Source organism: Nannospalax galili, unplaced genomic scaffold (assembly GCF_000622305.1).
Source record: "Nannospalax galili isolate Female #2095 unplaced genomic scaffold, S.galili_v1.0 scaffold154, whole genome shotgun sequence".
Taxonomy (NCBI): Eukaryota; Metazoa; Chordata; class Mammalia; order Rodentia; family Spalacidae; genus Nannospalax; species Nannospalax galili.
The window spans coordinates 435758-456700 of NW_008335281.1; the positions used below are offsets into that span (position 1 = coordinate 435758).

At 39.3% G+C, this 20943-nt stretch overlaps 1 protein-coding gene across 1 annotated transcript in view; it reads right to left on the minus strand.

The window, feature by feature from the left end:
- Utrn (utrophin) overlaps positions 1 to 20943 on the minus strand; it is a gene marked incomplete in the record, with an annotated part of 557450 nt that overhangs the window by 337255 nt on the left and 199252 nt on the right. Inside the window, 9 exon segments of the mRNA XM_029561956.1 lie at positions 3259 to 3429; positions 3942 to 4070; positions 6456 to 6635; positions 9449 to 9619; positions 13821 to 13976; positions 16474 to 16647; positions 17754 to 17882; positions 18696 to 18857; positions 19907 to 20056. Coding sequence (XP_029417816.1) covers positions 3259 to 3429; positions 3942 to 4070; positions 6456 to 6635; positions 9449 to 9619; positions 13821 to 13976; positions 16474 to 16647; positions 17754 to 17882; positions 18696 to 18857; positions 19907 to 20056 — 1422 coding nt within the window.

The window sequence follows — 20943 nt, forward strand, 5'->3', positions numbered from 1 at the left end:
TAAAAAGTATTTGTTTTTCAACCTTAAACCAGAATGTAAGGTATGCACATTTTACTGTGGTTGCTTGGAGTGTGGTATGGCAGGCTCGAAGGTTGCATGTGAACCCTACAGGAAACAAGGCCATGATCCAAAGCCACCCCACCACAGTCATGGAAGGAAAGATGCCACCCCCAGTCAGTGCAAGAACACCCCAAAGAAGGCCTCCTGGACATGTCCCCCTAGAAGAATTCCCCTTGAAATTTTGATACCAAATCCTCAAAGACAGTATTTCTAAATGCAAACATTTTCATATGTCTATACAGAAAAACTTCATGCTTGGGAAACTGAAAGTCAGGATAATAATTCTAATAAAATTAAAAGTGAGAAATAACATCCAGCATTAGCTGAGAATGAGGAAACACACTCTCGCATCTCGTCAATAGAAGTATAAACTACACAGTTTTCTATTGGCTGATGCAGAAAATCTATGTAACAGCCTTTGTACAATTTGTGCAACAATTTCAAAAAATTCTAAAAATTGATACTAGTAGTATAGTAGTATATAAGCCAGTAGACACACATAAGATCATTTTAATAAATACAATATCATAAATGCTCAGCATTAATAGAATTAACTTATGAAAATATAATGGACCAAATAATAGAATACTATCACTAAAATCCATTTCAAAGGCGCATACACAAAATGCCATAAAAATTTTCATAACTTAGTGTCAGTTATCTATAAATAGAAACAGATATGCATGAGAAAATATGTGTAAAGATTTTAGGTGGGATGATGTTCATTTTTATTTCATTGTTCTTTCTCTTACCACCTCCCCATCCATTATTTTTTAAGTCAATAAAAGTCTCCTATGAATCTACCAAAATGAATGAAATGAACTGAAGTGAGAAAGTAAGGACATAAAGTCAAGGTTAAGGAAGACAAAAACTAAAGTAAGGTTTTACTATGTGTGCTTGTTTTCTTAAAGTCATCAATACTCTCAATATGTTCCTAGGTATAGAAAGAAAATTTGGACCACCATACCTGACAAAGCAAGGTTAGATAATAACTCTTTTCCTGTACGCAAACAAACAAAAAAATCTTTTCCTCTTTGTTAAATTCAATATACAATTCTCAAAAAGTTAAATTAACTAAAAAGGGGTTTTTTTGGAAAGGCATCTTTTGGGCACAGTTGAGATCCTTAAACACTCAGGAACCTGTGATTCCTCAAGATGAACTGAATTGAATAACTGGCATTAGTGATGTCTTGTCTTTCTAAATGATCAAAATGTTTCCATCTTTTTTACTTGACATTTACTGATGCGCCTACTGTGTGCCAGGCCTTGAAAACTCCACAGTAAGATGTTTCACTTTCTTCCGTCATAAAATAAGGATGAAAAGAGAAAGAAGGGGAAAGATATAGAGAGAGTTCAAAAAAGAATCATTGTACTATAAACATCTTTTATGATCAAAATGTTTCCATCTTTTTTACTTGACATTTATCGATGCACCTACTGTGTGCCAGGCCTTGAAAATTCCACAGTAAGATGTTTCACTTCCTTCCGTCATAAAGTAAGGATGAAAAGAGAAAGAAGGGCAAAGATATAGAGAGAGTTCGAAAAAGAATCATTGTATTATAAACATCTTTTTGCAAAGAAAAAACTTGTTTATTTTCTTCATTTTAATTAATAAAGCTATTTTTTGAAGTTATTAAATCAAGAAACACATCTCTCTAGAAACTAAATTGTAATGTACTTATATAACTTTTAAAAATCTGACAACATTTAAAACACACACACATACAAAACAAGTGCATTTAATATGGACACATATATTTAAAGTATCAGGGATATGATAGTCATACTAGCTTGAGAGCTAGTTACATAATTTCGCAGACATCTTTCCCAACTGCATTTTTCCACCACAGTAACATTTTATTTGATCTATAAATGAATAATCATAATATTACTCCATTAACATTGGTGCCACTATTTCACCAGTGAGCATATCCTGCCAGGCCGGTTGTTATAGCTCATAGGATTCACAGCTGGGCAAGACTGATGATTATTTTTCTCTTCAGGTAGCATGCATAGCACTTTCCAGGACTATGAAAACTAGCCAGAGTAGATGAAGCTTTAAGGTCCATACCAGTTTGATTTCTCCTTGTTTGTTCTACACTCATATATGTAGTATCTTCAGCAATAGGGTTACACTGTAAAGTTCTGGTGGATAAACAAGAGCAGGGGCAATAGCCAGTATTGTTCGAGAGTCTATGGGACCCCTGGCCAAGAGCTTCAAAAGAGAGTCCATTCCTGGCATGGGGCTTTATGGGAGTAAGCAACCACTTTTTGATTGGATTTAATGTCTGTCTCACAAGATGGTGCCCATACCTGACATGGATTATCAAGCCTAGGAACCTGTGGCTAGACAGGTCACAGGCCATAGGGGAGAGCTTACTATAATTATTCTGCTAAGGGGACATTGTATTAAACTGACTCCTAATGACTTATTGTCATACCCATAAATTAATACATCTTTTCATTCTCACCAGAGAAGCTTCCTCCTGCAGAGACAGTGATTAACACAGAGACCCACAACTGGCCAACGTGCAGAGGACAAGAAGCAGCAGAGCATATATCCCTGAATAGGACAGCTAGTTCAAACCTCTGCCTCCTAATGCTCAGGGATTATCATGGAAGAGGGTTCAAAAAGATTGTAAGAACATGAGGTGACAGATGATCACGAGGAAACACGAGTTTTCCAGACAGCTGGGCAGTTATCCATATGAACTCACAGCAATGGTGACAGCATGCACAAGACCCATGTAATCTCAAGTCAGACAGAATCCCAAGCACGTAAGTGGAGAGGTGAGGAGGAGGCCCCAGCCCTAGCTGAGGAAGTACTGGTAACTGGTGGCTACTGGGAGAGGGTGAGTCAGTTTATTTACGGGTGTGTTGCAGGACAGATTGACCAGGCTCCAGTGGATAGAGTCACAGTGAAGGGCATTTGGGGGCACACGTCTGACTAGATATAACTAAATATATATATATAAAACAGAGGCACATGAAATCAGACGGGGTTTTGGGGATGCAGATAGGCGAGGGACTCTAAATATGATTTTAAAAATTACATGAATTTGCAAAAATTCAATTAATATGAAAAAAGTGGCTCAAATCCATTTTAATTTAAAAAGTAACATGTTATGTGCTATATTATCTATCATTTACAGGCATATCCATGGGAAAATCATCTTCTATAAAAATGTAAGTACTTACTTGGGCACTTTTGATGTGTTGAGACACCTTTTCAAAGTTTCTGTTCAGCTCTGCTAATTTCGGCTCTACAAGCTCCCTGCCCGCACTTCCACGAGCGTTCAGCAAAACCAAGGCTTGTTCACGAACATTCTCAACCTGGAGGCTGGCATCATCCAGCTCAAACAATAAACGCTAATTGTGGAAAGGAAAAATCAAAATCAAACATGGTCACGATGCTTATATTCAGAATTAAAAATAGTTTAAATAAATATCTGGGGGCTGGAGAGATGATTCAGCAGTTAAGAACACTGGCCACTGAGGTCGATTTCCAGCACCCATATGGCAGCTAACAACTGTCCCTAACTCCAGTTCCAGGGGGATCCAATGCCCTCTTCTGGCCTCCACAGGCATTGCACGACATGGGTGCACTTACATACACACAGGCAAAATACATGAAATAAAAATAATTTAAAATTATAAATAAATAAATACATAAATAAGTATCTGGGATTCCTAGCAAGAGATTTTACCACCATCAGTTAGAGGAAGCACCCCTCATAGAAAATTCATGGGAGATCTCAATTTCCCCAACCAAAATAAATGTTACTAAATCAACGCATGACAGACCTGCACATAAGGAACTCAGCACACTGCGGGAGGGAACGACCCCAGCAAAACACCCCCCTCCAGTTCCAGTTGGCTACCTTCACAATTTCTTCCTGTTTACTCGCTGGCTTTTTTTCAATCTCATCCAATAGTGCTTCGGCTTGATAAAGCCAGGTACTGATGTGAGCAACATGTCCATCAAATATCTCCAGTTGGTTCTGATGGTTCTAGAAAGGAATGAACAGAATGCTGACACAATGATACGAAATACTTAAGAAGATCATCTTAGAAGAGGGTTAAAAGGCCTCCAAAGAGCACATTGCATGTCACTCTTGAAGGGGGCTCCACCTTGCTGCGGTGCACTTCTGTGCTGAAGAACCCTTTCCTAAAAAATGCACAGGTTTGGCTATGCACTTTTTAAACTTACTTGATTTATACTTCCACCCAATAGACAGAGGAAATAAAACAAAAGACAAAAGTTTCCTTTTCAACTGCATTTCAAGTTTGTCTCATTCGTTTTTTTCTATTACAACCAACTTCATCTGTCTCCTTCCATCATATTTTTAGCTTATTTTTAGTTACCACACAAAGTACTGTGTTTTACTGTGACATTTTCATACACACATGCTTTGTTCCTATTTATCCTTCCCCCCTCCCTCCCCCACTTCTTGTTGGTCCCCTTCCTCTCCCCAAACAGTCTCCCCTTCAGCTTTCATGTCACATCCATTTTGTTACCTCTCTTGCGTTCCTTCCCCTTAGATCTTCTCCCCCTCACAGCTCCTTTCTAGTTCCTTTTTTTAAAATACCTTATTATTTTTATTTTATGTGTATGTGTATATTGCCTACATGTATGTAAGTGCACCTGTGTCATGCAATGCCCATGGAGGACAGAAAAGGGCTGTTGGAGCCCCTGGAACTGGAATTACGGACAGTGTCAGCTGCCATGTGGGTGCTAGGATTCAAACCCAGGTCTTCTGCAAGAACAGTCAGTGTTCTTAACCGCTGAGCCATCTCTCCAGCCCCCAGCTCCTTTCTATTTTCATTACATACATACACACACACACACACACACACACACACACACACACACCCCTCAGTCAATACTTTCTAAACTCATTTATCATAATTTAGTAAATAATAATGTAAAGGAATAATGAAAACGTGAATTGCCTATGATTCTGCCTGTCAGAACATATTCTATGAGACAAGATCCTCTTTCATGATCAGTGTCATCCTATTTGGCTGGTTGGCTGGTTTGGGGTTTGGAGGCTTTAGGAGGGCTTAAAAAAAAAAAATACTGGAGATTAAACCTAGGGTATCATAAATGCCAGGCAAACACTATACCACTAAGTATATAGCCCTAGCCCTCTTTTCACTTTTTAATTTGAGGCACAGTCTTACTAAGTTGCTTGGGCTGGCCCTGAATTCATTCTGCAGCCCAGGCAAGCCTTGAACGTGTGATCCTCCTGCCTCAGCCTCCCAAATTGTTGGGATTACAAGTCTGTGCCACAAGGCCTGAATTTCAGAGGGTATTTGTATGCCTGTTTAGGGTTTGTTTGAAACAGGGACTCACTATGCAGGTTAGCCTGGGTATCCAGATAGCCCTGTCTTAGGCTAAGTGCTAAGATTATGTGTGTATCTCCATGTTCGGGTTCCGTTAAGTACCTTTCCTTTGATATGTTGTAACATTACAAAATTTACTTAAAGTTGTGGGCATAATAAACTAGAAAATAAATATCAGATCAAGACCTAAGCCTATGACCTTCTGTGCCCTATATATCCTGATTTGAATAAAAGCGCTTTTTTCTGTCTCTACCCATTACCTAGGAATTCTATGAGTTCGGTAAAAGTCTTATCAGGTATGTTAGAATGAAATAGTAATTTATCAGTGATAACTCTCACTTTGGAGATCAGGATTACCATACGCTGATCATTAGAAGAGCGTCAGTAAACACTATGAAAATTCAGTGGTCAGATGTCCATGAATACTTGGCAATGTAATGGCAAAGTCAATGATTAACATATATATAATGTTTGACAGTGAGCATAGTCACAAAAATATTTAAAATGGTTGTTTAACACAATGGGTGTTTAACACATTGTTATAGAAGACTATTATATGCTTTAAGTCACAGAATTGTACAAGGTAGAAATTATAATGATGTTTATTTTACAAATGAGGAAACTGAAGAACTGAGGTTTAAAATAACTTCCACTGAGGTAGTGGCCAAAAATTGTGCATGTACCATCATTTTCTGCAGTCTATCTATCATCTATCTGCCTATCTATCCATCCACACACATATTAGCATGTGTATGCATAGCTTATATTTCTATGAAAATTCAATACTATGTGATATCATGAAAATGAAGCAAATAAAGTATTTATTAAAAAATAAGTAATATTGTTTCTACGTTTAACATGAACATTTATTTTACTTTCACGGAGCTATAATTTTTTTCTACTTGTTACCTTTTCAACAGAAAAATAAAACATACCCTAATGAAATTAATTCACAAGCAAAACTTAACTGGACACATAGGAAACAGGACTTAGAATTCTAATGAAAGCCTTATCTCCTTAAAAATAATTCCATTTTTCTGGCAACATACCAGCAAGGTATTGCACCAATCCTCTGTCCAGGTACGAACTCGGCTCCACCCAGCATTGAGGACACACAGCTTCTCTTCTAAAACAGACTCACTGCCCGAGACCAGATGTTGGAGAGAAGCACTGCTCTCTGTGATGACATTTAAGTCAGCTTTTCTCTTTTCCAGATCCTTCAGAATATTCTAGAAAATAAAAACACCAAGACCCATTTGACTTTCAGAATATTCTACAATTTACCTAATCCTATTTTTTCTAAACTTTCTTCCCCAATGCAACAGTCTATAATGTCCCAGATAATTTGCAATATGTGAAGGTTTAAGAAACTCTTCAACTTACTACCATAAAGAGACCACTCGGGAGCCTAATAAAAATGAAAATGCTCACCTAAGCAAATATGGAAGGATGTAGGAAATTCAGTAGGGTAACAACATATAATCTGTTGTGCTGATATTGCAAAAAAAAAAAAAAAATACTGTAGTGGGCATGGTGGTGCACACCTCTAGCCCCAAAACTTGGGAGGCAGAGGCAGGCAGATCACTATGAGATTGAGGCTAGCCTGGTCTACATAGCAAGTTCCGGGCCAGCTGGGACTACAGGAAGACCTTGTCTCAAAAAAAAAAAAAAGAAAAATACTACATCTTAAGTAAGTGAGGAGAACCAGCTTTGGTCTGCACATTCCATCTCTTTAACCTTTTACACCTTTCTAAGCCAGCATTGAGCCAATAATTTCAAGGAACTCAAGTTCACATGTGAACATTGTTGAAGTCACACTTTGGAAAGCATTCAAATGGCAGACCCACAAGTGGATCAAGGGTTACTACTGATACATGCATGACATCTTAAGTAAGTGAGGAGAACCAGCTTTGGTCTGCACATTCCATCTCTTTAACCTTTTACACCTTTCTAAGCCAGCATTGAGCCAATAATTTCAAGGAACTCAAGTTCACATGTGAACATTGTTGAAGTCACACTTTGGAAAGCATTCAAATGGCAGACCCACAAGTGGATCAAGGGTTACTACTGATACATGCATGAAGGCACTAAGATATTTCCTGCATGTCTTCTTCTATACCCAAGGCAGGGTAGGGGAAAGCATATAGCCATGTTCTCTGAAGTTAAGACTCTGCACTCCTCCAGTAGTTATGTACTGACTGACTAGAACTGGCTCTAAGAACCATAAGAAACAACTGGACAAGCAATTAAGTTTAAATAAAAGATATAGAATCCTAACGGATTTTATAATAAAATGCATTGAAAATAATCATATTTAAGTTGGAAAATAAAAATCTTATTGAAGTTCACAAATAAAAATACCATTTAAACTTTAATTAAAAATACTGCACAGGGACTGGAGAGATGGCTCACTGGTTAAGAGCACTGACTGCTGTGCAGAGGACCTGGGTTTGGTTCCTAGCACCCACATCAGGCAGCTCACAACTGCCTCCAGTTTCCAGGGAATCGCATCCCCTCTTCTGGCCTCTGCAGGCATTGCATACAAGTTGTGCACATACATACATACACAATACACAACACACAACAACACAACACACACACATTAAAATTAATTAAAAATACATATTGCACATAATATGTAAGTGCAGAAACACTGAAATGTTGTGAAATATTATGTTCCTTAGACCTGAAATGCAGCATTGACTGGGCAGTTATGTTCCACACTGAGGTTCATTTTACTCCACTGAAGAGAATGTGCTATGTCTTCTGTATATTCCATCCTCACTACTTCACACTGGTAATAGGCTTCAGTGGAAATTCAAGAGTATGTAATTCCACGAGAGACAAACTTATCAATATTAAAGTCTGTCTATAAAAAAGGATAATATTTAAAACAAAAATAAATGGAACTTATATGAGCATAGAAGATGGATGATCAAATATTAATATACAAAATTCAATGTAACCTACATGCTACATAAAAGCAATTAGTACAAAAGAGAAAAGGTGGGGCTAGAGAGATGGCTCAGTGGTTAAGAGCACTGGCGACTCTTGCAGAGGACCTGGGTTCGATTCCCAGCACCCACATGGTGACTAACAACTGTCCATAACTCCAGTTCCAGGAGATACAATGCCCTCTTCTGATCTCTGTGGGCATTGCATGACACAGGTGCACTTACACACACACAGGAAATATACTCTTTTACATAATATAAAAACAATTTTTTAAAAAGCAAGAAAAGGCATATATTAATATGGTAATAAAAATATATAAAACTAAAATTTGGATACACATAGTGTTTGTAAATATTTAAAAAATCAAGAATTCAGTGGAAAAATGAGACCTATGATGTAAATAAAGATTTAAGATGACTGTGGTGGTACATGCTGATAGGATACGTTGAAAAGGTGGAGGCAGGAAGATCAACAAGTTTGAGGCCAGCCTGGGCTATACCTGGGGGCTAGCAACATGGCTCAGCAGGTAAAGGTGGTTGCTGTACAAACCAGGCAACCCAAGTTCGATGCCCATAAACCACATAAATGTGGAAAGAGGGAACCAACTCGTACAACTAAGTTGTCCTCTGACCTGGATCAGGATCATGCCATGTGTGAGCCTATAGTCACACTCACACAGTCACACTCACATACACATCATCATCATAAATACATTTTTAACTTACAAAAAAAATATTAAGGCTGGTTGTATAACTGAATGCTACATGCCCAATAATCCCAGCATTTGGGAAGCCTGGGCAGGAGGCTTGTGACAAATTTGAAACCAGCCTGGGCTACATAGTGAGGTCAAAGCCAGTCTGGGATACTGAAAGAAATCTTATCTGAAAACAAAACAAAACAAACAAATCCACCATTTTTTTTAAAAGTTCTTTTTAGGACAGAGAAACGGGGAAAAGAAGTAATTGTGAAAAGGAGCAGCTACACTTAATGTGAAATGGAGGGAAGCTGCATCCACCCAGATTGTCCCAAACAAATGCCGCAGGTTTCACTGGCATGACACCAGCAGTCCATCTGAACTGCCTCTCACTTTAGCCCAGGAGATTTCCATGTCCAGGTCCCCCAGCACGCCCTCTGATGTGGACTTCTGCACCAACTCTGCTTCTGTGGCAGAAAGCCATTCAGCGAGGATGGCAGCCTCTTTCTTCATCTTCCGGGACAGCTGAGAGGCTCTTTCAAGGTCCTGTTTTCCTTCTGTCACCTGAACAAGAGGAGGTCAAAGGATGGTGGTTAAAACCACGAAGAGCTTGAATGGGAACAAATCTACAGAAGACGCACACTGATTCATATTCAACCCCCAAGACCTTTGTAACCTTCGGGTCGATCACATCAGTATCACCTGGATCCTGACCGAGTTTCAGAAAACCCTGGGCTATGCAAGTCTAAGTGAACCACTGTTTGCTGCTGAGGGACCAGAGCCCTCTAAGACCATTGTAAGTATTAAACAAGGGGAATGTTTACAGAAAGGGCTAAAGAAACATTAAAACATGTATCATAATGTTTAAGAGAAAATGGCTTACAATCCTCTCAGTGAAGGGCTCCATTTAAAACACACACTATAATAGCCATCTGAGGGGGGGAAACACCATTTTCCCAATTACATTTTTATTACTAACCATGTGACTTAAAAAATGTGACTATGCACTGTGAATCTTTGTTCTTCCTACTGAAGAAAGCAAAATGAACTGAACTAACATCAGCCTCCTGTTTTGTTTGTTTGTTTGTATAGGGTTTTGTTTTGTAGATGGGACTCACATATCCCAAGCTAGTCTCAAACTCTCTGTGTGGTTGAAGATGACCTTGAGTTTCTAGTCCTTCCTTCTCCATCTCTTAAGTATTAGAATTATCCCCAAGTGTCACCATGTCTGCTTTATGTGGCACTGAAGACTGAACCCAGAGTTTCATGCATGCCAGGCAAGCACTGTAACAGCTGAGTTACATCTCCAGCCCCTCATTGGTCTCTTAATGTAGACTGCATATTGTGATGAATCTTGAATGTGTTATGCAATGAAAGTCACAGCAGCCTCTGAGATGGCTGTATTCCTCCCACATTCCATATACAAGAAAATCAGACTGAAGGAGGTTAAGTTCAAACAAAGTTGGCAACGCCATTAATTTAACAGATCTAACCCCGTATGTGACATGATGGAATTCTCAAATCAGAGCCATCGCCTGAAATATAAGGCTGAGAGATCACTACCTTAAAGGTATCACTATACAACAAATAAATTGACATATCTTGTTTTGTGTACAGTTAACAGAAGGTAGAAGGGTGATGTGTCATACATGGGATGATATTTCCTTAGAGATGAAATTTTGTTCATAGCAACAGGGATTACACTTCATTTTTCTCACCCCTTTTGGTTCAATTTCACTCTTTTTATGCCTGAATGATTATTACTAAATTCTTTCTTAAAAGTGAACTATTTTTCCATGGAGTTCAGTTAAAACTCATGACACTCAATTAGTAGCCCCTCAATGCAAACATTAGGAGATAAACACTTGAATTATTATTAAAATATATTACGTATTCAATTGGTGCCTATCTGACATGCCTAGGCAGCTTCCCAGTCCTCATAAAACTTAATGCAAAAATTTGTATATCAAGAAGAAAATAATTCACAGTTTAACTAATCCAATCAATAAATTTTAAGAGTATCTACATATTGAATTGTGCCACATCATTTGTAAATCTTTTCCCTAATTATTTATTCCTTCTTTCTCTTAGATATACAACCATTGTTTCTCAGGAATCAATTTTATCAGTTTTAAAACACACTTATGTCACACACACACACACACACACACACACACACACACACACACACACACACAAATCCCTTTCTGGACCCTGCCTTCCCTGAAGACTCTCTACTTTTCCCATACAATTCTCAAAGCTATTTTCTTAAATATTTTATTTATTTATTTATTTATTTATTTATTTATTTATTTATTTGCATTTTATGTGTATGAGTGCACTGCCTGCATGTAGGTAAGGGCAGCCATATGGTGCAGTGCCCATAGAAGTCAGAAGAGAACACTGGATTCCCCTGGATCTGGAGTTACAGATAGCTGTTAGCCACCATGTGGGCACTGGGAATCAAACCCAGGTCCTCTGCAAGGGCAGCTAGTGCTCTTAACCAGTGAGCCACCTCTCTCCAGTCCCCAGAAATTCGCCTTTACAAACTCCAGTCCCTCTCAAAGTTATTTTCATACAGTGCTTATTCCTTTCCTCTCACACATCCCTTCAGCCTTCTCACTATTCCACAGTAATGACCCCTGCTAAGTTTAATAATTACCCCAATTGCAACAGATCCAATGGATCCTAATATTTAACTGCCAACCCTACACAAAACCAGAGACTCTCCTCATCCTTGAAATATGACCTTCCCAAGCGGTCCAGATCTAGTCTTCTACTGTTATATTTGTTAACTTATCTTACAGTTTCTTTTTTAAAAAATATTTTATTATTTTTATTTTATGTGTATGCATGTATTGCCTGCATGTAGGTAAGTGCACCCGTGTCGTGCAATGCACACGGAGGACAGAAGAGGCTGTCAGATCCCCTGGAACTGGAGTTATAGACAGTTGTTAGCTGCCATGTGGATGCTGGGAATCGAACCCGGGTCTTCTGCAAGAACAACCAGTGTTCTTAACCACTGAGTCATCTCTCCAGCCCCATTTTCTTTAGCAAGCTCTTCTGCTAATTCATAACACTTGGGTAATGGCCCCATCTTTCTCCCATATTTTCTCCCTAGGAAATCTCATTATTCCTAAAAACTTTACCACCTCTAGATAGGTGATTCATAAAATCTACCTCTTCAGCACAGAGGTCTTCTCCAGATCTGAGTGCCTGTGTGAGTACCTCACATCTCTCTCAAAGGATTTTTAAATATCAACATGTCAAAAACAGGCTAATGGTTTCTACATGTATCCACCTTTCCTTTTAGTACTCAGCATCCCAATGTTTGGCACCAAGGTCATTCACAAAAGTCAAGCTTAGCTGGGCGGAGTGGCACACGCCTTTAATCCCAGCACTCAGGAGGCAGAGGCAGGTGGATCTCTGTGAATTCCAGGCCAGCGCAGTCTACATAGTAAGTTCCAGGCCAGCTGGGGCTACAGGGAGACCCTGTCTCAAAAAGACAAAAAAAAAAAAGTCAAGCCTAAAATTCCAAGGTCATCCTGCATCTCTTCCTCCTCCTCTGCCACTATAGCTAATGCATCACTAAACACTAGTTGATATCACTTCCTACACAGGTCTGAAGCCAACCCACTCCATCTCCACTGTCTCCCTTACTCACGCCACTATCACCTTTTACTAACAGTACAAGGACTTCCCAGCTGCTCTCCTCACAGTCACTCCTGTATCTCTCCAATTCAGTTTCTAAACTGTAATGAATGACCTCTTTAAAAAGTGATCTGAGAGCCAGAGAGATGGCTCAGTGGGTAAGAGCTCTTGCTGTGTAACCATGAAGACCTTAGATCAATCCCAACAGCCATGCAAAAAACTGGCATCTTTGCACCTGCCTGTAGCCCAGCAGTGTAGAGGGTGAAGACAGGATGATCTCTGGAGCTTTTTGGCTACCAGTCTAACTCCAAGTTTAGAGAGAGACCCTGTCTCAAAGGAAAAAATCAGAGAGTGATAAAGCAGAACACCCAACATCCTCCACTGGCCTAGACACACACACACATACACACACACACACACAGAGTTCATTCTCTCTCCCTCTCCACTTTCTCCTGCCACAGGGCCTTTGCACATAGTGCTTCATAAGCCTCCAAACCCCTCCCCTACTTTCACCAAAGTTACTCTGACCCACCCTTCAGATCAGCACTTCCTACCCAAAGCTTTCCTCACTCATGACTGAGTCTGATGTTTAAGCAAGGAAGAAGGATCTAAAACACCAACCAACAGTTTTTCAATAGTGGCAGAAATTTTCACTTCCACATGTTTTCTGGCTTCTGAATTTCAGGAAAAAATGTCGAAAGACAGAAAACTATTTTCCTGTTGGATCCTTTCAGTCTGTCCCTCACAGAACATGGCCTAACAATTCTCACATGCATTCACTAAAATGTCCAGTGAGAATTTTAAAGTCTTAGTAGATTAATAAGAACTTCCTACCACTTAAGTCAGGATATGCTAACACTTCTCAGAAATCCAAAGACCAATATGCTGAGTTTGTACAGAGTCAATAACTTTGTAGAGTTTCCTTAGAATAATTTGTGAAAAGTCACTAGCCATGGAAAATAGAAATATTGTTCTAGATTAAATATTAAAAATACATTTCTATATGACTTTTAGTCATCATATTAGTAACACACATTTAAGGAAACTAAAAATGAGAGAGAGAGAGAGAGAGAGAGAGAGAGAGAGAGAGAGAACATGGTGCTGTCCTCCACACCTGTGCACCCAGGTCATTGTAGAGAACCTTGAGGGATGTCAGCTGCTCATCCATTCCCTTCGGGTTGTCCGTTTGCTGCTTCTGGACAATGTGCCTTCCCGTTTTGATGACAGTCTCAACCTCAAGTTTGACTTCACTCAAAGTTTTGTACAGTTTCTTAAAAAAAAAGGGGGGGGGACAGATTTCACATTGCAATAATTTTTAAAAAGCAATCAACTAGAATCATCCTGGAGCATATCTTTTACATATTTGGAAAGCAAATACTCAGCTGTGGAGATCAAAAAGCATCATCTTTTTCCAATGTGGCTTGAAGGCTGAGTCAAATGAAATTGAGGTTGCAATACTTCTTCAAATCACTTAAGAACATTAATAGAGTGTATTTGTTTAAAATAACTAAGACGTATATTAAATGTGGTGGAAATCCTTGATAATATACCATAAATATTTCTTCTTGAATGGAGGATATGTTAGGGTTAAAGCTGGAATTTTTTTTGTATAGTTATGTTTTGGGGCTCGTGGTCCAGCTAAGTGGTAAAGCACATGCTTACTATGTGCAAAGCCATTGGTTCAACTGGCTCCATGGTTAATAGCACTTGCTGCTCTTGCAGAGGACCTGAGTGTATTTCCCAGAATTCACATGGTAGCTCACAACCAAATGTAACTCCAGTTCCAGGGAATCCAACACCCTCTTCCTCACCTCCAAAGACACCAGGCACACACAATGGTGCACCTACATACATGTAGGCAAAATAAGCATACACATAAAAAATAATAAATAAATACATCTTTTAAAAAAGTAGAACACCATGGCTAGAAAAGGGCAGGCCCAGGTAGCCTAGGCCTGATGGAATGTGGAATTGCTAACATCTACTTCTATTTTTCTGAAATAGCAACTCTACTGTTGTAGAGTATTATTTACATATTGAAAATAGATGTAAAACCCTAAGGTATCAAGATGAATATAATTCTACGAAATTGGAGTTCACTGGGTCAAATTCAGAGCTGTCTTCGTCTCTGTCACCTTAAACCCCCAAACCCTGTGGAGGCAGCTTGTCCGCACATCAGCATCCTACTCACACTGCCACATCATGGAACACGGAGCCAGCTTCTGTGAGGTCAAGGGTAGTGATGGTTTTCTCTGCCAGTTCATCCCAATAAGAAAATCAAGGCTTACAATATATGCACATGTGATTCAAATGTTTCCTGTGAGCTCTTCCACCCATGTAAGAAGTAGACGTGTGGAGACTGCAGTTTCCAAAAGCATAAATATCTCTTTCCCAGACTTCTCTCAAAGGTAAGACCACATCCTCCTACCCACATTCTTTTAAATTTTCTATTCAACTGAATGATAATGTAAAAATGAAATGGTTCATGTGTGCAACTGTCCTATGAACACACAGTGCTTGGGGACAGCATGTGTAAGACCTGTGCAAGTCCAGAGAGACAAAACCAAGCAAGGGTCAGGAGGTCAGCCAGAAGTCCCAGTCCTAGCTAAGGATCGTTAGCAATTGATAGATGCTGGAAGAGAGAGAGTCAGTGTTCTTTAAGGCTGTGATGCAGGGCAGGTTGACAGACTCGAGGAGACTGGACCCACACACACCCAAGGACATTTAGGGAACACAAATTAGACTCAATAGGCCTTTAAAAAAAAAAAAAAGAAAAATTATAATACAAAACAGGAAATTGGGGGGTAGAAGGGTAGGGTGAGATGGGGGGAGGGGCTTTGAATATGATCAAATACACTGTATGAAATTCTCAAAGAATCAATAAAAATATTTTTTAAAAGAATGAAATAGTAATAAGGCCTTATATATCATTTCTTCTTTTCTTGTCTTAGGTTTAAATTCTGATTCAAGCTTTATTTTCCTAGCAAAGAATATTTTTTTTCTTCACTATTCCTGATAACCCACTGTAACTATGGTACTTCTCTTTGTCTGTTTATTGTTTGTGTGTGTGTATGTGTGACAGGGTCTCATTATATAGTCCTGGCTAGCCCAGAACTCACTACATAGACCAGGCTGGCCTAGAACTCATAGGGATACCTAGGTATGATACTTTTAGTGACTTCAAAATTATTGTTGAAGACATGGCTTTATCAGTTCCATCTCCATGAGGCCTTTTCACCTTCAGGTGGTGATTCTGATGCTTCTTTATTTTTTAAATATTTTTATTTATTTATTTTTATTTTATGTGTATGCCTGTATTGCCTGCATGTAGGTAAGTACACCTGTGTCGTGCAATGCCCACGGAGGACAGAAGAGGCTGTTGGATCCCTGGGACTGGAGTTATGGACAGTTGTTAGCTGCCATGTGGGTGCTGAGATTCAAACCCGGATCTTCTGCAAGAAAAGTCAGTGTTCTTAACAGCTGAGCCATTTCTCCAGCCCCTTCTTTATTAGTTAATAACGCTGTTTATATGCTTAATCCCATTCCCTTACTTGTGTAGACTGAAATCATTGGTTTTACTTCCTCTTATTTCTCTTATGTCTTCTAATTTCCTCAGGAGGACTACATTTCTTATTTTTACATGTTCTCCATCACCAATCCCTGCACATAGCAAACCCTGAACTAACAGCTATGAACAGAAGCTCTAGACTAAATCATAAGAGCCGCCAGGAAACACACTAGTCACGTGCGCTGCCCAACAGCCTCACCATGCACTTGTCCAAGTGGGTCTGGATGACTTCAGGCTCAACATCCTTCACATCCAGGACATGCAGCTCAGCTTTCACTCCATCCAGGACACGTTTGCAGTCAAGCATGCGCTGCTCGAAATTTGCAGGCTTCTGAAACAGCTGGAATTTTGTGGATACCTCTCGAAGTTTCCTCTGTTTGCAGAATGAGAATAAGCAACTTGTAATCTCACATGCTACTAAAAAGAACGATGAAACAGAGTAGTCATGAAGACAGGGCACAGGAAGAGGAAAACCTAAGGGAATTAGGGAAGTCTCTGATCATGTAAGGGAACTGCCAGGGTAGCATTGCCCAGCATCTCAGTCTCAAAAATACAAATCTGGATACAGCGGGCTTCTTTGGAATTAAAACTTTATTAATGGAGCTGGAGAGATGGCTCAGTGGTTAAGAACATGTACTGCTCTTCCAGAAAATCCAAGTTCAGTTCCCAGCAGCCACATTAAATAACTCACAACTACTTATAACTCCAGCTTCAAAGGGTTTCAACACTTCTGGACTCTATGGGCACCTGCGAACATGTGCACATACACACACAAGCACATATATGTACACATAATTAAAAATAAAAGAAACCTTTTTTAAAATGTCATTAATTTTCTCACGTGTTTAAAAAAAAAGCCCTCTAGTTCAGGAACCTACAACCTAGAACTCAAATGTCCATCATCACAAGTTCAGAAAGTCCAAACCCATGGGAACTATGTGAAGTTATGTCCTCATCACTCCTCAGGACATTCCACAGTCAAAGTACAGTCTACATAAAGCCAACTGCTAGACCAGCTCACTCTCTTCTCAACCCAACCCTTAAAATTCACTACTTGGGGGCTGGAGAGATGGTTCAATGGTTAAGAGAATTCACTGCTCTTCCAGAGGACCCAAGTTCAGCTCCCTGCACCTACATAGGACTGTTCACAACTGCCCCTAATGCCAGCTTCTGGGGATCTGATACCCTCAGCTGGCCTCTGTGAGCAGCTTCACTTACTTGGCATACACATACAAATACATACATACATACATACATACATACATACAACCTAAAAATAAATCTTATTAAAAACTCAACATTTCATTAACCAGATAACAATCTGCTTCTGCTGACACAGACAGAGCCTTTACATACAGCACGCCCACCCCATGATCTCCATCATGGCACAAAACAAAAGCATCCAAGTAATAAACTCTTACTCCTTTTCTTTTTCATGTCCGCTATGTAAAAAATGCTAAGAAAGCACCTAGTCTTTACCTGCAGTGCATCCATCTGACTTCCTCCTCTGGTCGTCCTGCCCTCTGGGGAGGTTGGGGGCTGGGAACGGAGATTCCTTCTCAGCTCCTCTAGAGTGAGCTCATGGGCCGAGATCTCTGCTTGGATTTTCTACCAAGAGGATGAAAACAAGCAAGGGATGAGGTGTTTTTAAAAGTACGCAAATAAACCATGTGCAGTGGCTCATGCGTGCAAAACCAGCATGTGGGAGGCTGAAGCAGGTAGATTTGCTGCAAGTTCAAGGCCAGCCTGAACTACATAGTAAGATCCAGGCACGCCTGGGCTATATACAGTACAAGACCCTGTCTTTAAAGAACAACAACAAAGTACATAAAGAAACAACACAGAAGTTTGATATAGCTGCATCATGCATACTAATAACAGACTGACACCTGTTATTACTGTGTGTTGTGCACAAGCTAAGGTCTTTGATTTGTCATTTCTAATGTATGCATTTGATTTACACAAAAGAAATTGTTCAAATTTTATAGCTAAGAAAGCTGGTATTTTCTTTTTTTTAATATTTTATTTATTTTTATTTTATGTATATGCGTGTATTGCCTGCATGTAGGTAAGTGCACTATGCACACATGTCATGCAATGCCCGTGGAGGACAGAAGAGGCTGTCAGATCCCCTGGAACTGGAGTTACGGACAGTTGTTAGCTGCCATGTGGGTGCTGGGATTCAAACCCGGATCGTCTGCAAGAACAGCCAGTGTTCTTAGCCGCTGAGCCATCTCTCCAGCCCCAAAAGCTGGCATTTTCAAATGTTGAAAATGTGTCAAAGACACACAGGAACAAGTGCAGTCCAGAGCCAAGGATTGCCCATAAAGAGTAGCCGTCTTTCTCTTGGCTCTGGCAGCTGAAGAGGAGACCACACATGTTCTACCTCAGAACTCGAGTCTCTCATCTTTGAGACAATACCTGAGCTTCCTGTGGCAGTTGGAACGCGTCAACCCTGTCAGTCAGATACGTGGTGAGCTGTTTATCGAGCTCCCCCAGGCTCTCCTGTAGCACCTGGAGCATGTGGTCGGCTTCACGCAGGGCCTGGAGTTGCTTTTCCAGAGAAATCTGTTTGCTCTCCGCCTGCACAGGAGAGCCATTTCCTCAGTAATTGCTCAGCACAAATATAAATAGCTGAATATACTTTCTGGCCATGAATATTGTAATAAAGCACTGGTTCAAGACTTTAGCTTTCCTTATAAATAAATAATAACGCACTCTTCTAGTACCCTTTGTGTACTATAGCTGAATCACTCATTGTTACTTCTTTCTATTAATATATAAAATGACAAAACACAAATATGAAAACATCTCCCATAGGACATATGAGACAGAGAATAAAAATTTGTAATTTAGGGCAATTTTAAGAATCACCAATGCCTATCAGTAAAAATATAAAATATAACAAGAATGCCTATCAAGAGACTAAAGAGATAAACCTCTTCTTTTTTCTAAATTTGAGAACATCTTCAGATGAATGTATTAAAAATACTGCATTAAGCTTAATGCTACGTATAGTTTGAATATCAACAGTTGTTTAATAATGTATTTGAGCTATCTAATCTCTACTCAGCCTTCTTACAAAAGAACACTGTCTCTCCCTTATTACTGATCTGAACAGTGAACACATATATTGAGATACAACAGAGATAGGAGCCAAGCAATATAGCTTTCAAAATAGTTTATGTCAAATTCTGATGCAGTATTCCCTAGGATAACAGGAGTTACTATTCTTATATAAAACCATAATATGATTCTTATGGGAGATTACATAGTTCACAAATACAAATAATCTCAAAGACAACCTTTTTTTGGTGATACTGGCAACTGAATCCAGAGCCTTGTACATGCTAGGTAAGTGCTCTATCACTGAGATATATCCTCTACCTGACAAGATTTTTTAATCATCAAGTTTTTCATCTATAAATATTAGGTCTTTTCTTTCCTACTCAGCATTTATAAGCGCTCACACTACCATTAAGGCTGACTACCTACTTTAACCCCCCCACCAAAGCATTAACTCATAGGAACCAGTTTTGGATGTTACCAAGGGTAACCAGTATCTGAGATGGAGCTTGTAGTCATCTCCCTGTGGTAACTACCTCGTCATACCTCCCACCCCTGATTCTCACCAAGTGACTCAGGTCCTCAAAGCGGCTATTAAAAGCCTCCAGTTTCTCACTGATTATGTCATCCAGGATCCCACCATCAATCAGAGTCTGTCCAAGTTCCCGAATCTGAGTGCGATTATCTGCTGGGTGACGCAAAACAGATTCCAGAGACTGCAGCGGGGGACAGAAAAAAATTTAATCCATTTTCTGTCAAAATATATCAATATCTATAAAATGGCATTTTATTTGCTAGAAATGTATCTAATAAATATCAGAAGTTAGCTAAATGACTAATTCACAGAATTATCCATCACAGCATTAACAGATTCATAAAACTAAAAGAAACTCACCAAGAATGATGATAGAATCCCACAAAAATAATTTCTATAATTATTAATTATATGAAAAATTCTCATTGTAAGATACAAAACTTGAAAGAACAGTATGGTACAAATAAAATCATCTCAAATGTTATTAACTATAGTTCCAAAATTAGGTATGCATTTTTCTGAAACATACACAGAACACTAAAATTTGATGTATATACTCATATACATAAATCTAATTAACCATATGGGCTAAATATTACTCCATTTTGCAGATGACAAAACTGAGCACAGAGAGTTGAATTTGTCTGCATGCACCCAGTCAATAAAAAGAACTAAGATGTAGGGATGGCACAGCTGTGAGAGCACTTTGAGAAATGACCATTTTTCAGTGGGAGAGCATCTGTCTCCTGGAATCTAGGTTCCCATAGTTCACTTATTTCTGATCTTCCATTCAGGCATTCAATCTCCACACTGCCCTGCTGTCTTTTCAAAAGCACATCTACCCATCTCCTCCTTTTTCCTAAGCAAACCTACCCTGGTTACACTGTAACTCCTTTCATAAACATTTAGTAAGTTATCACATGCATTCATAGGCTACAAACTTCAGAACAAAGAAGCTTGAGGGGCAATTCTTGGCCTCAGGAGGTTAAAGCCCAGACTCGCCATCCAGCTGGGGAGCCCCTTCCCTCACTACGTACGGCACACACCACCCTGCCTTAGCCTTTTACA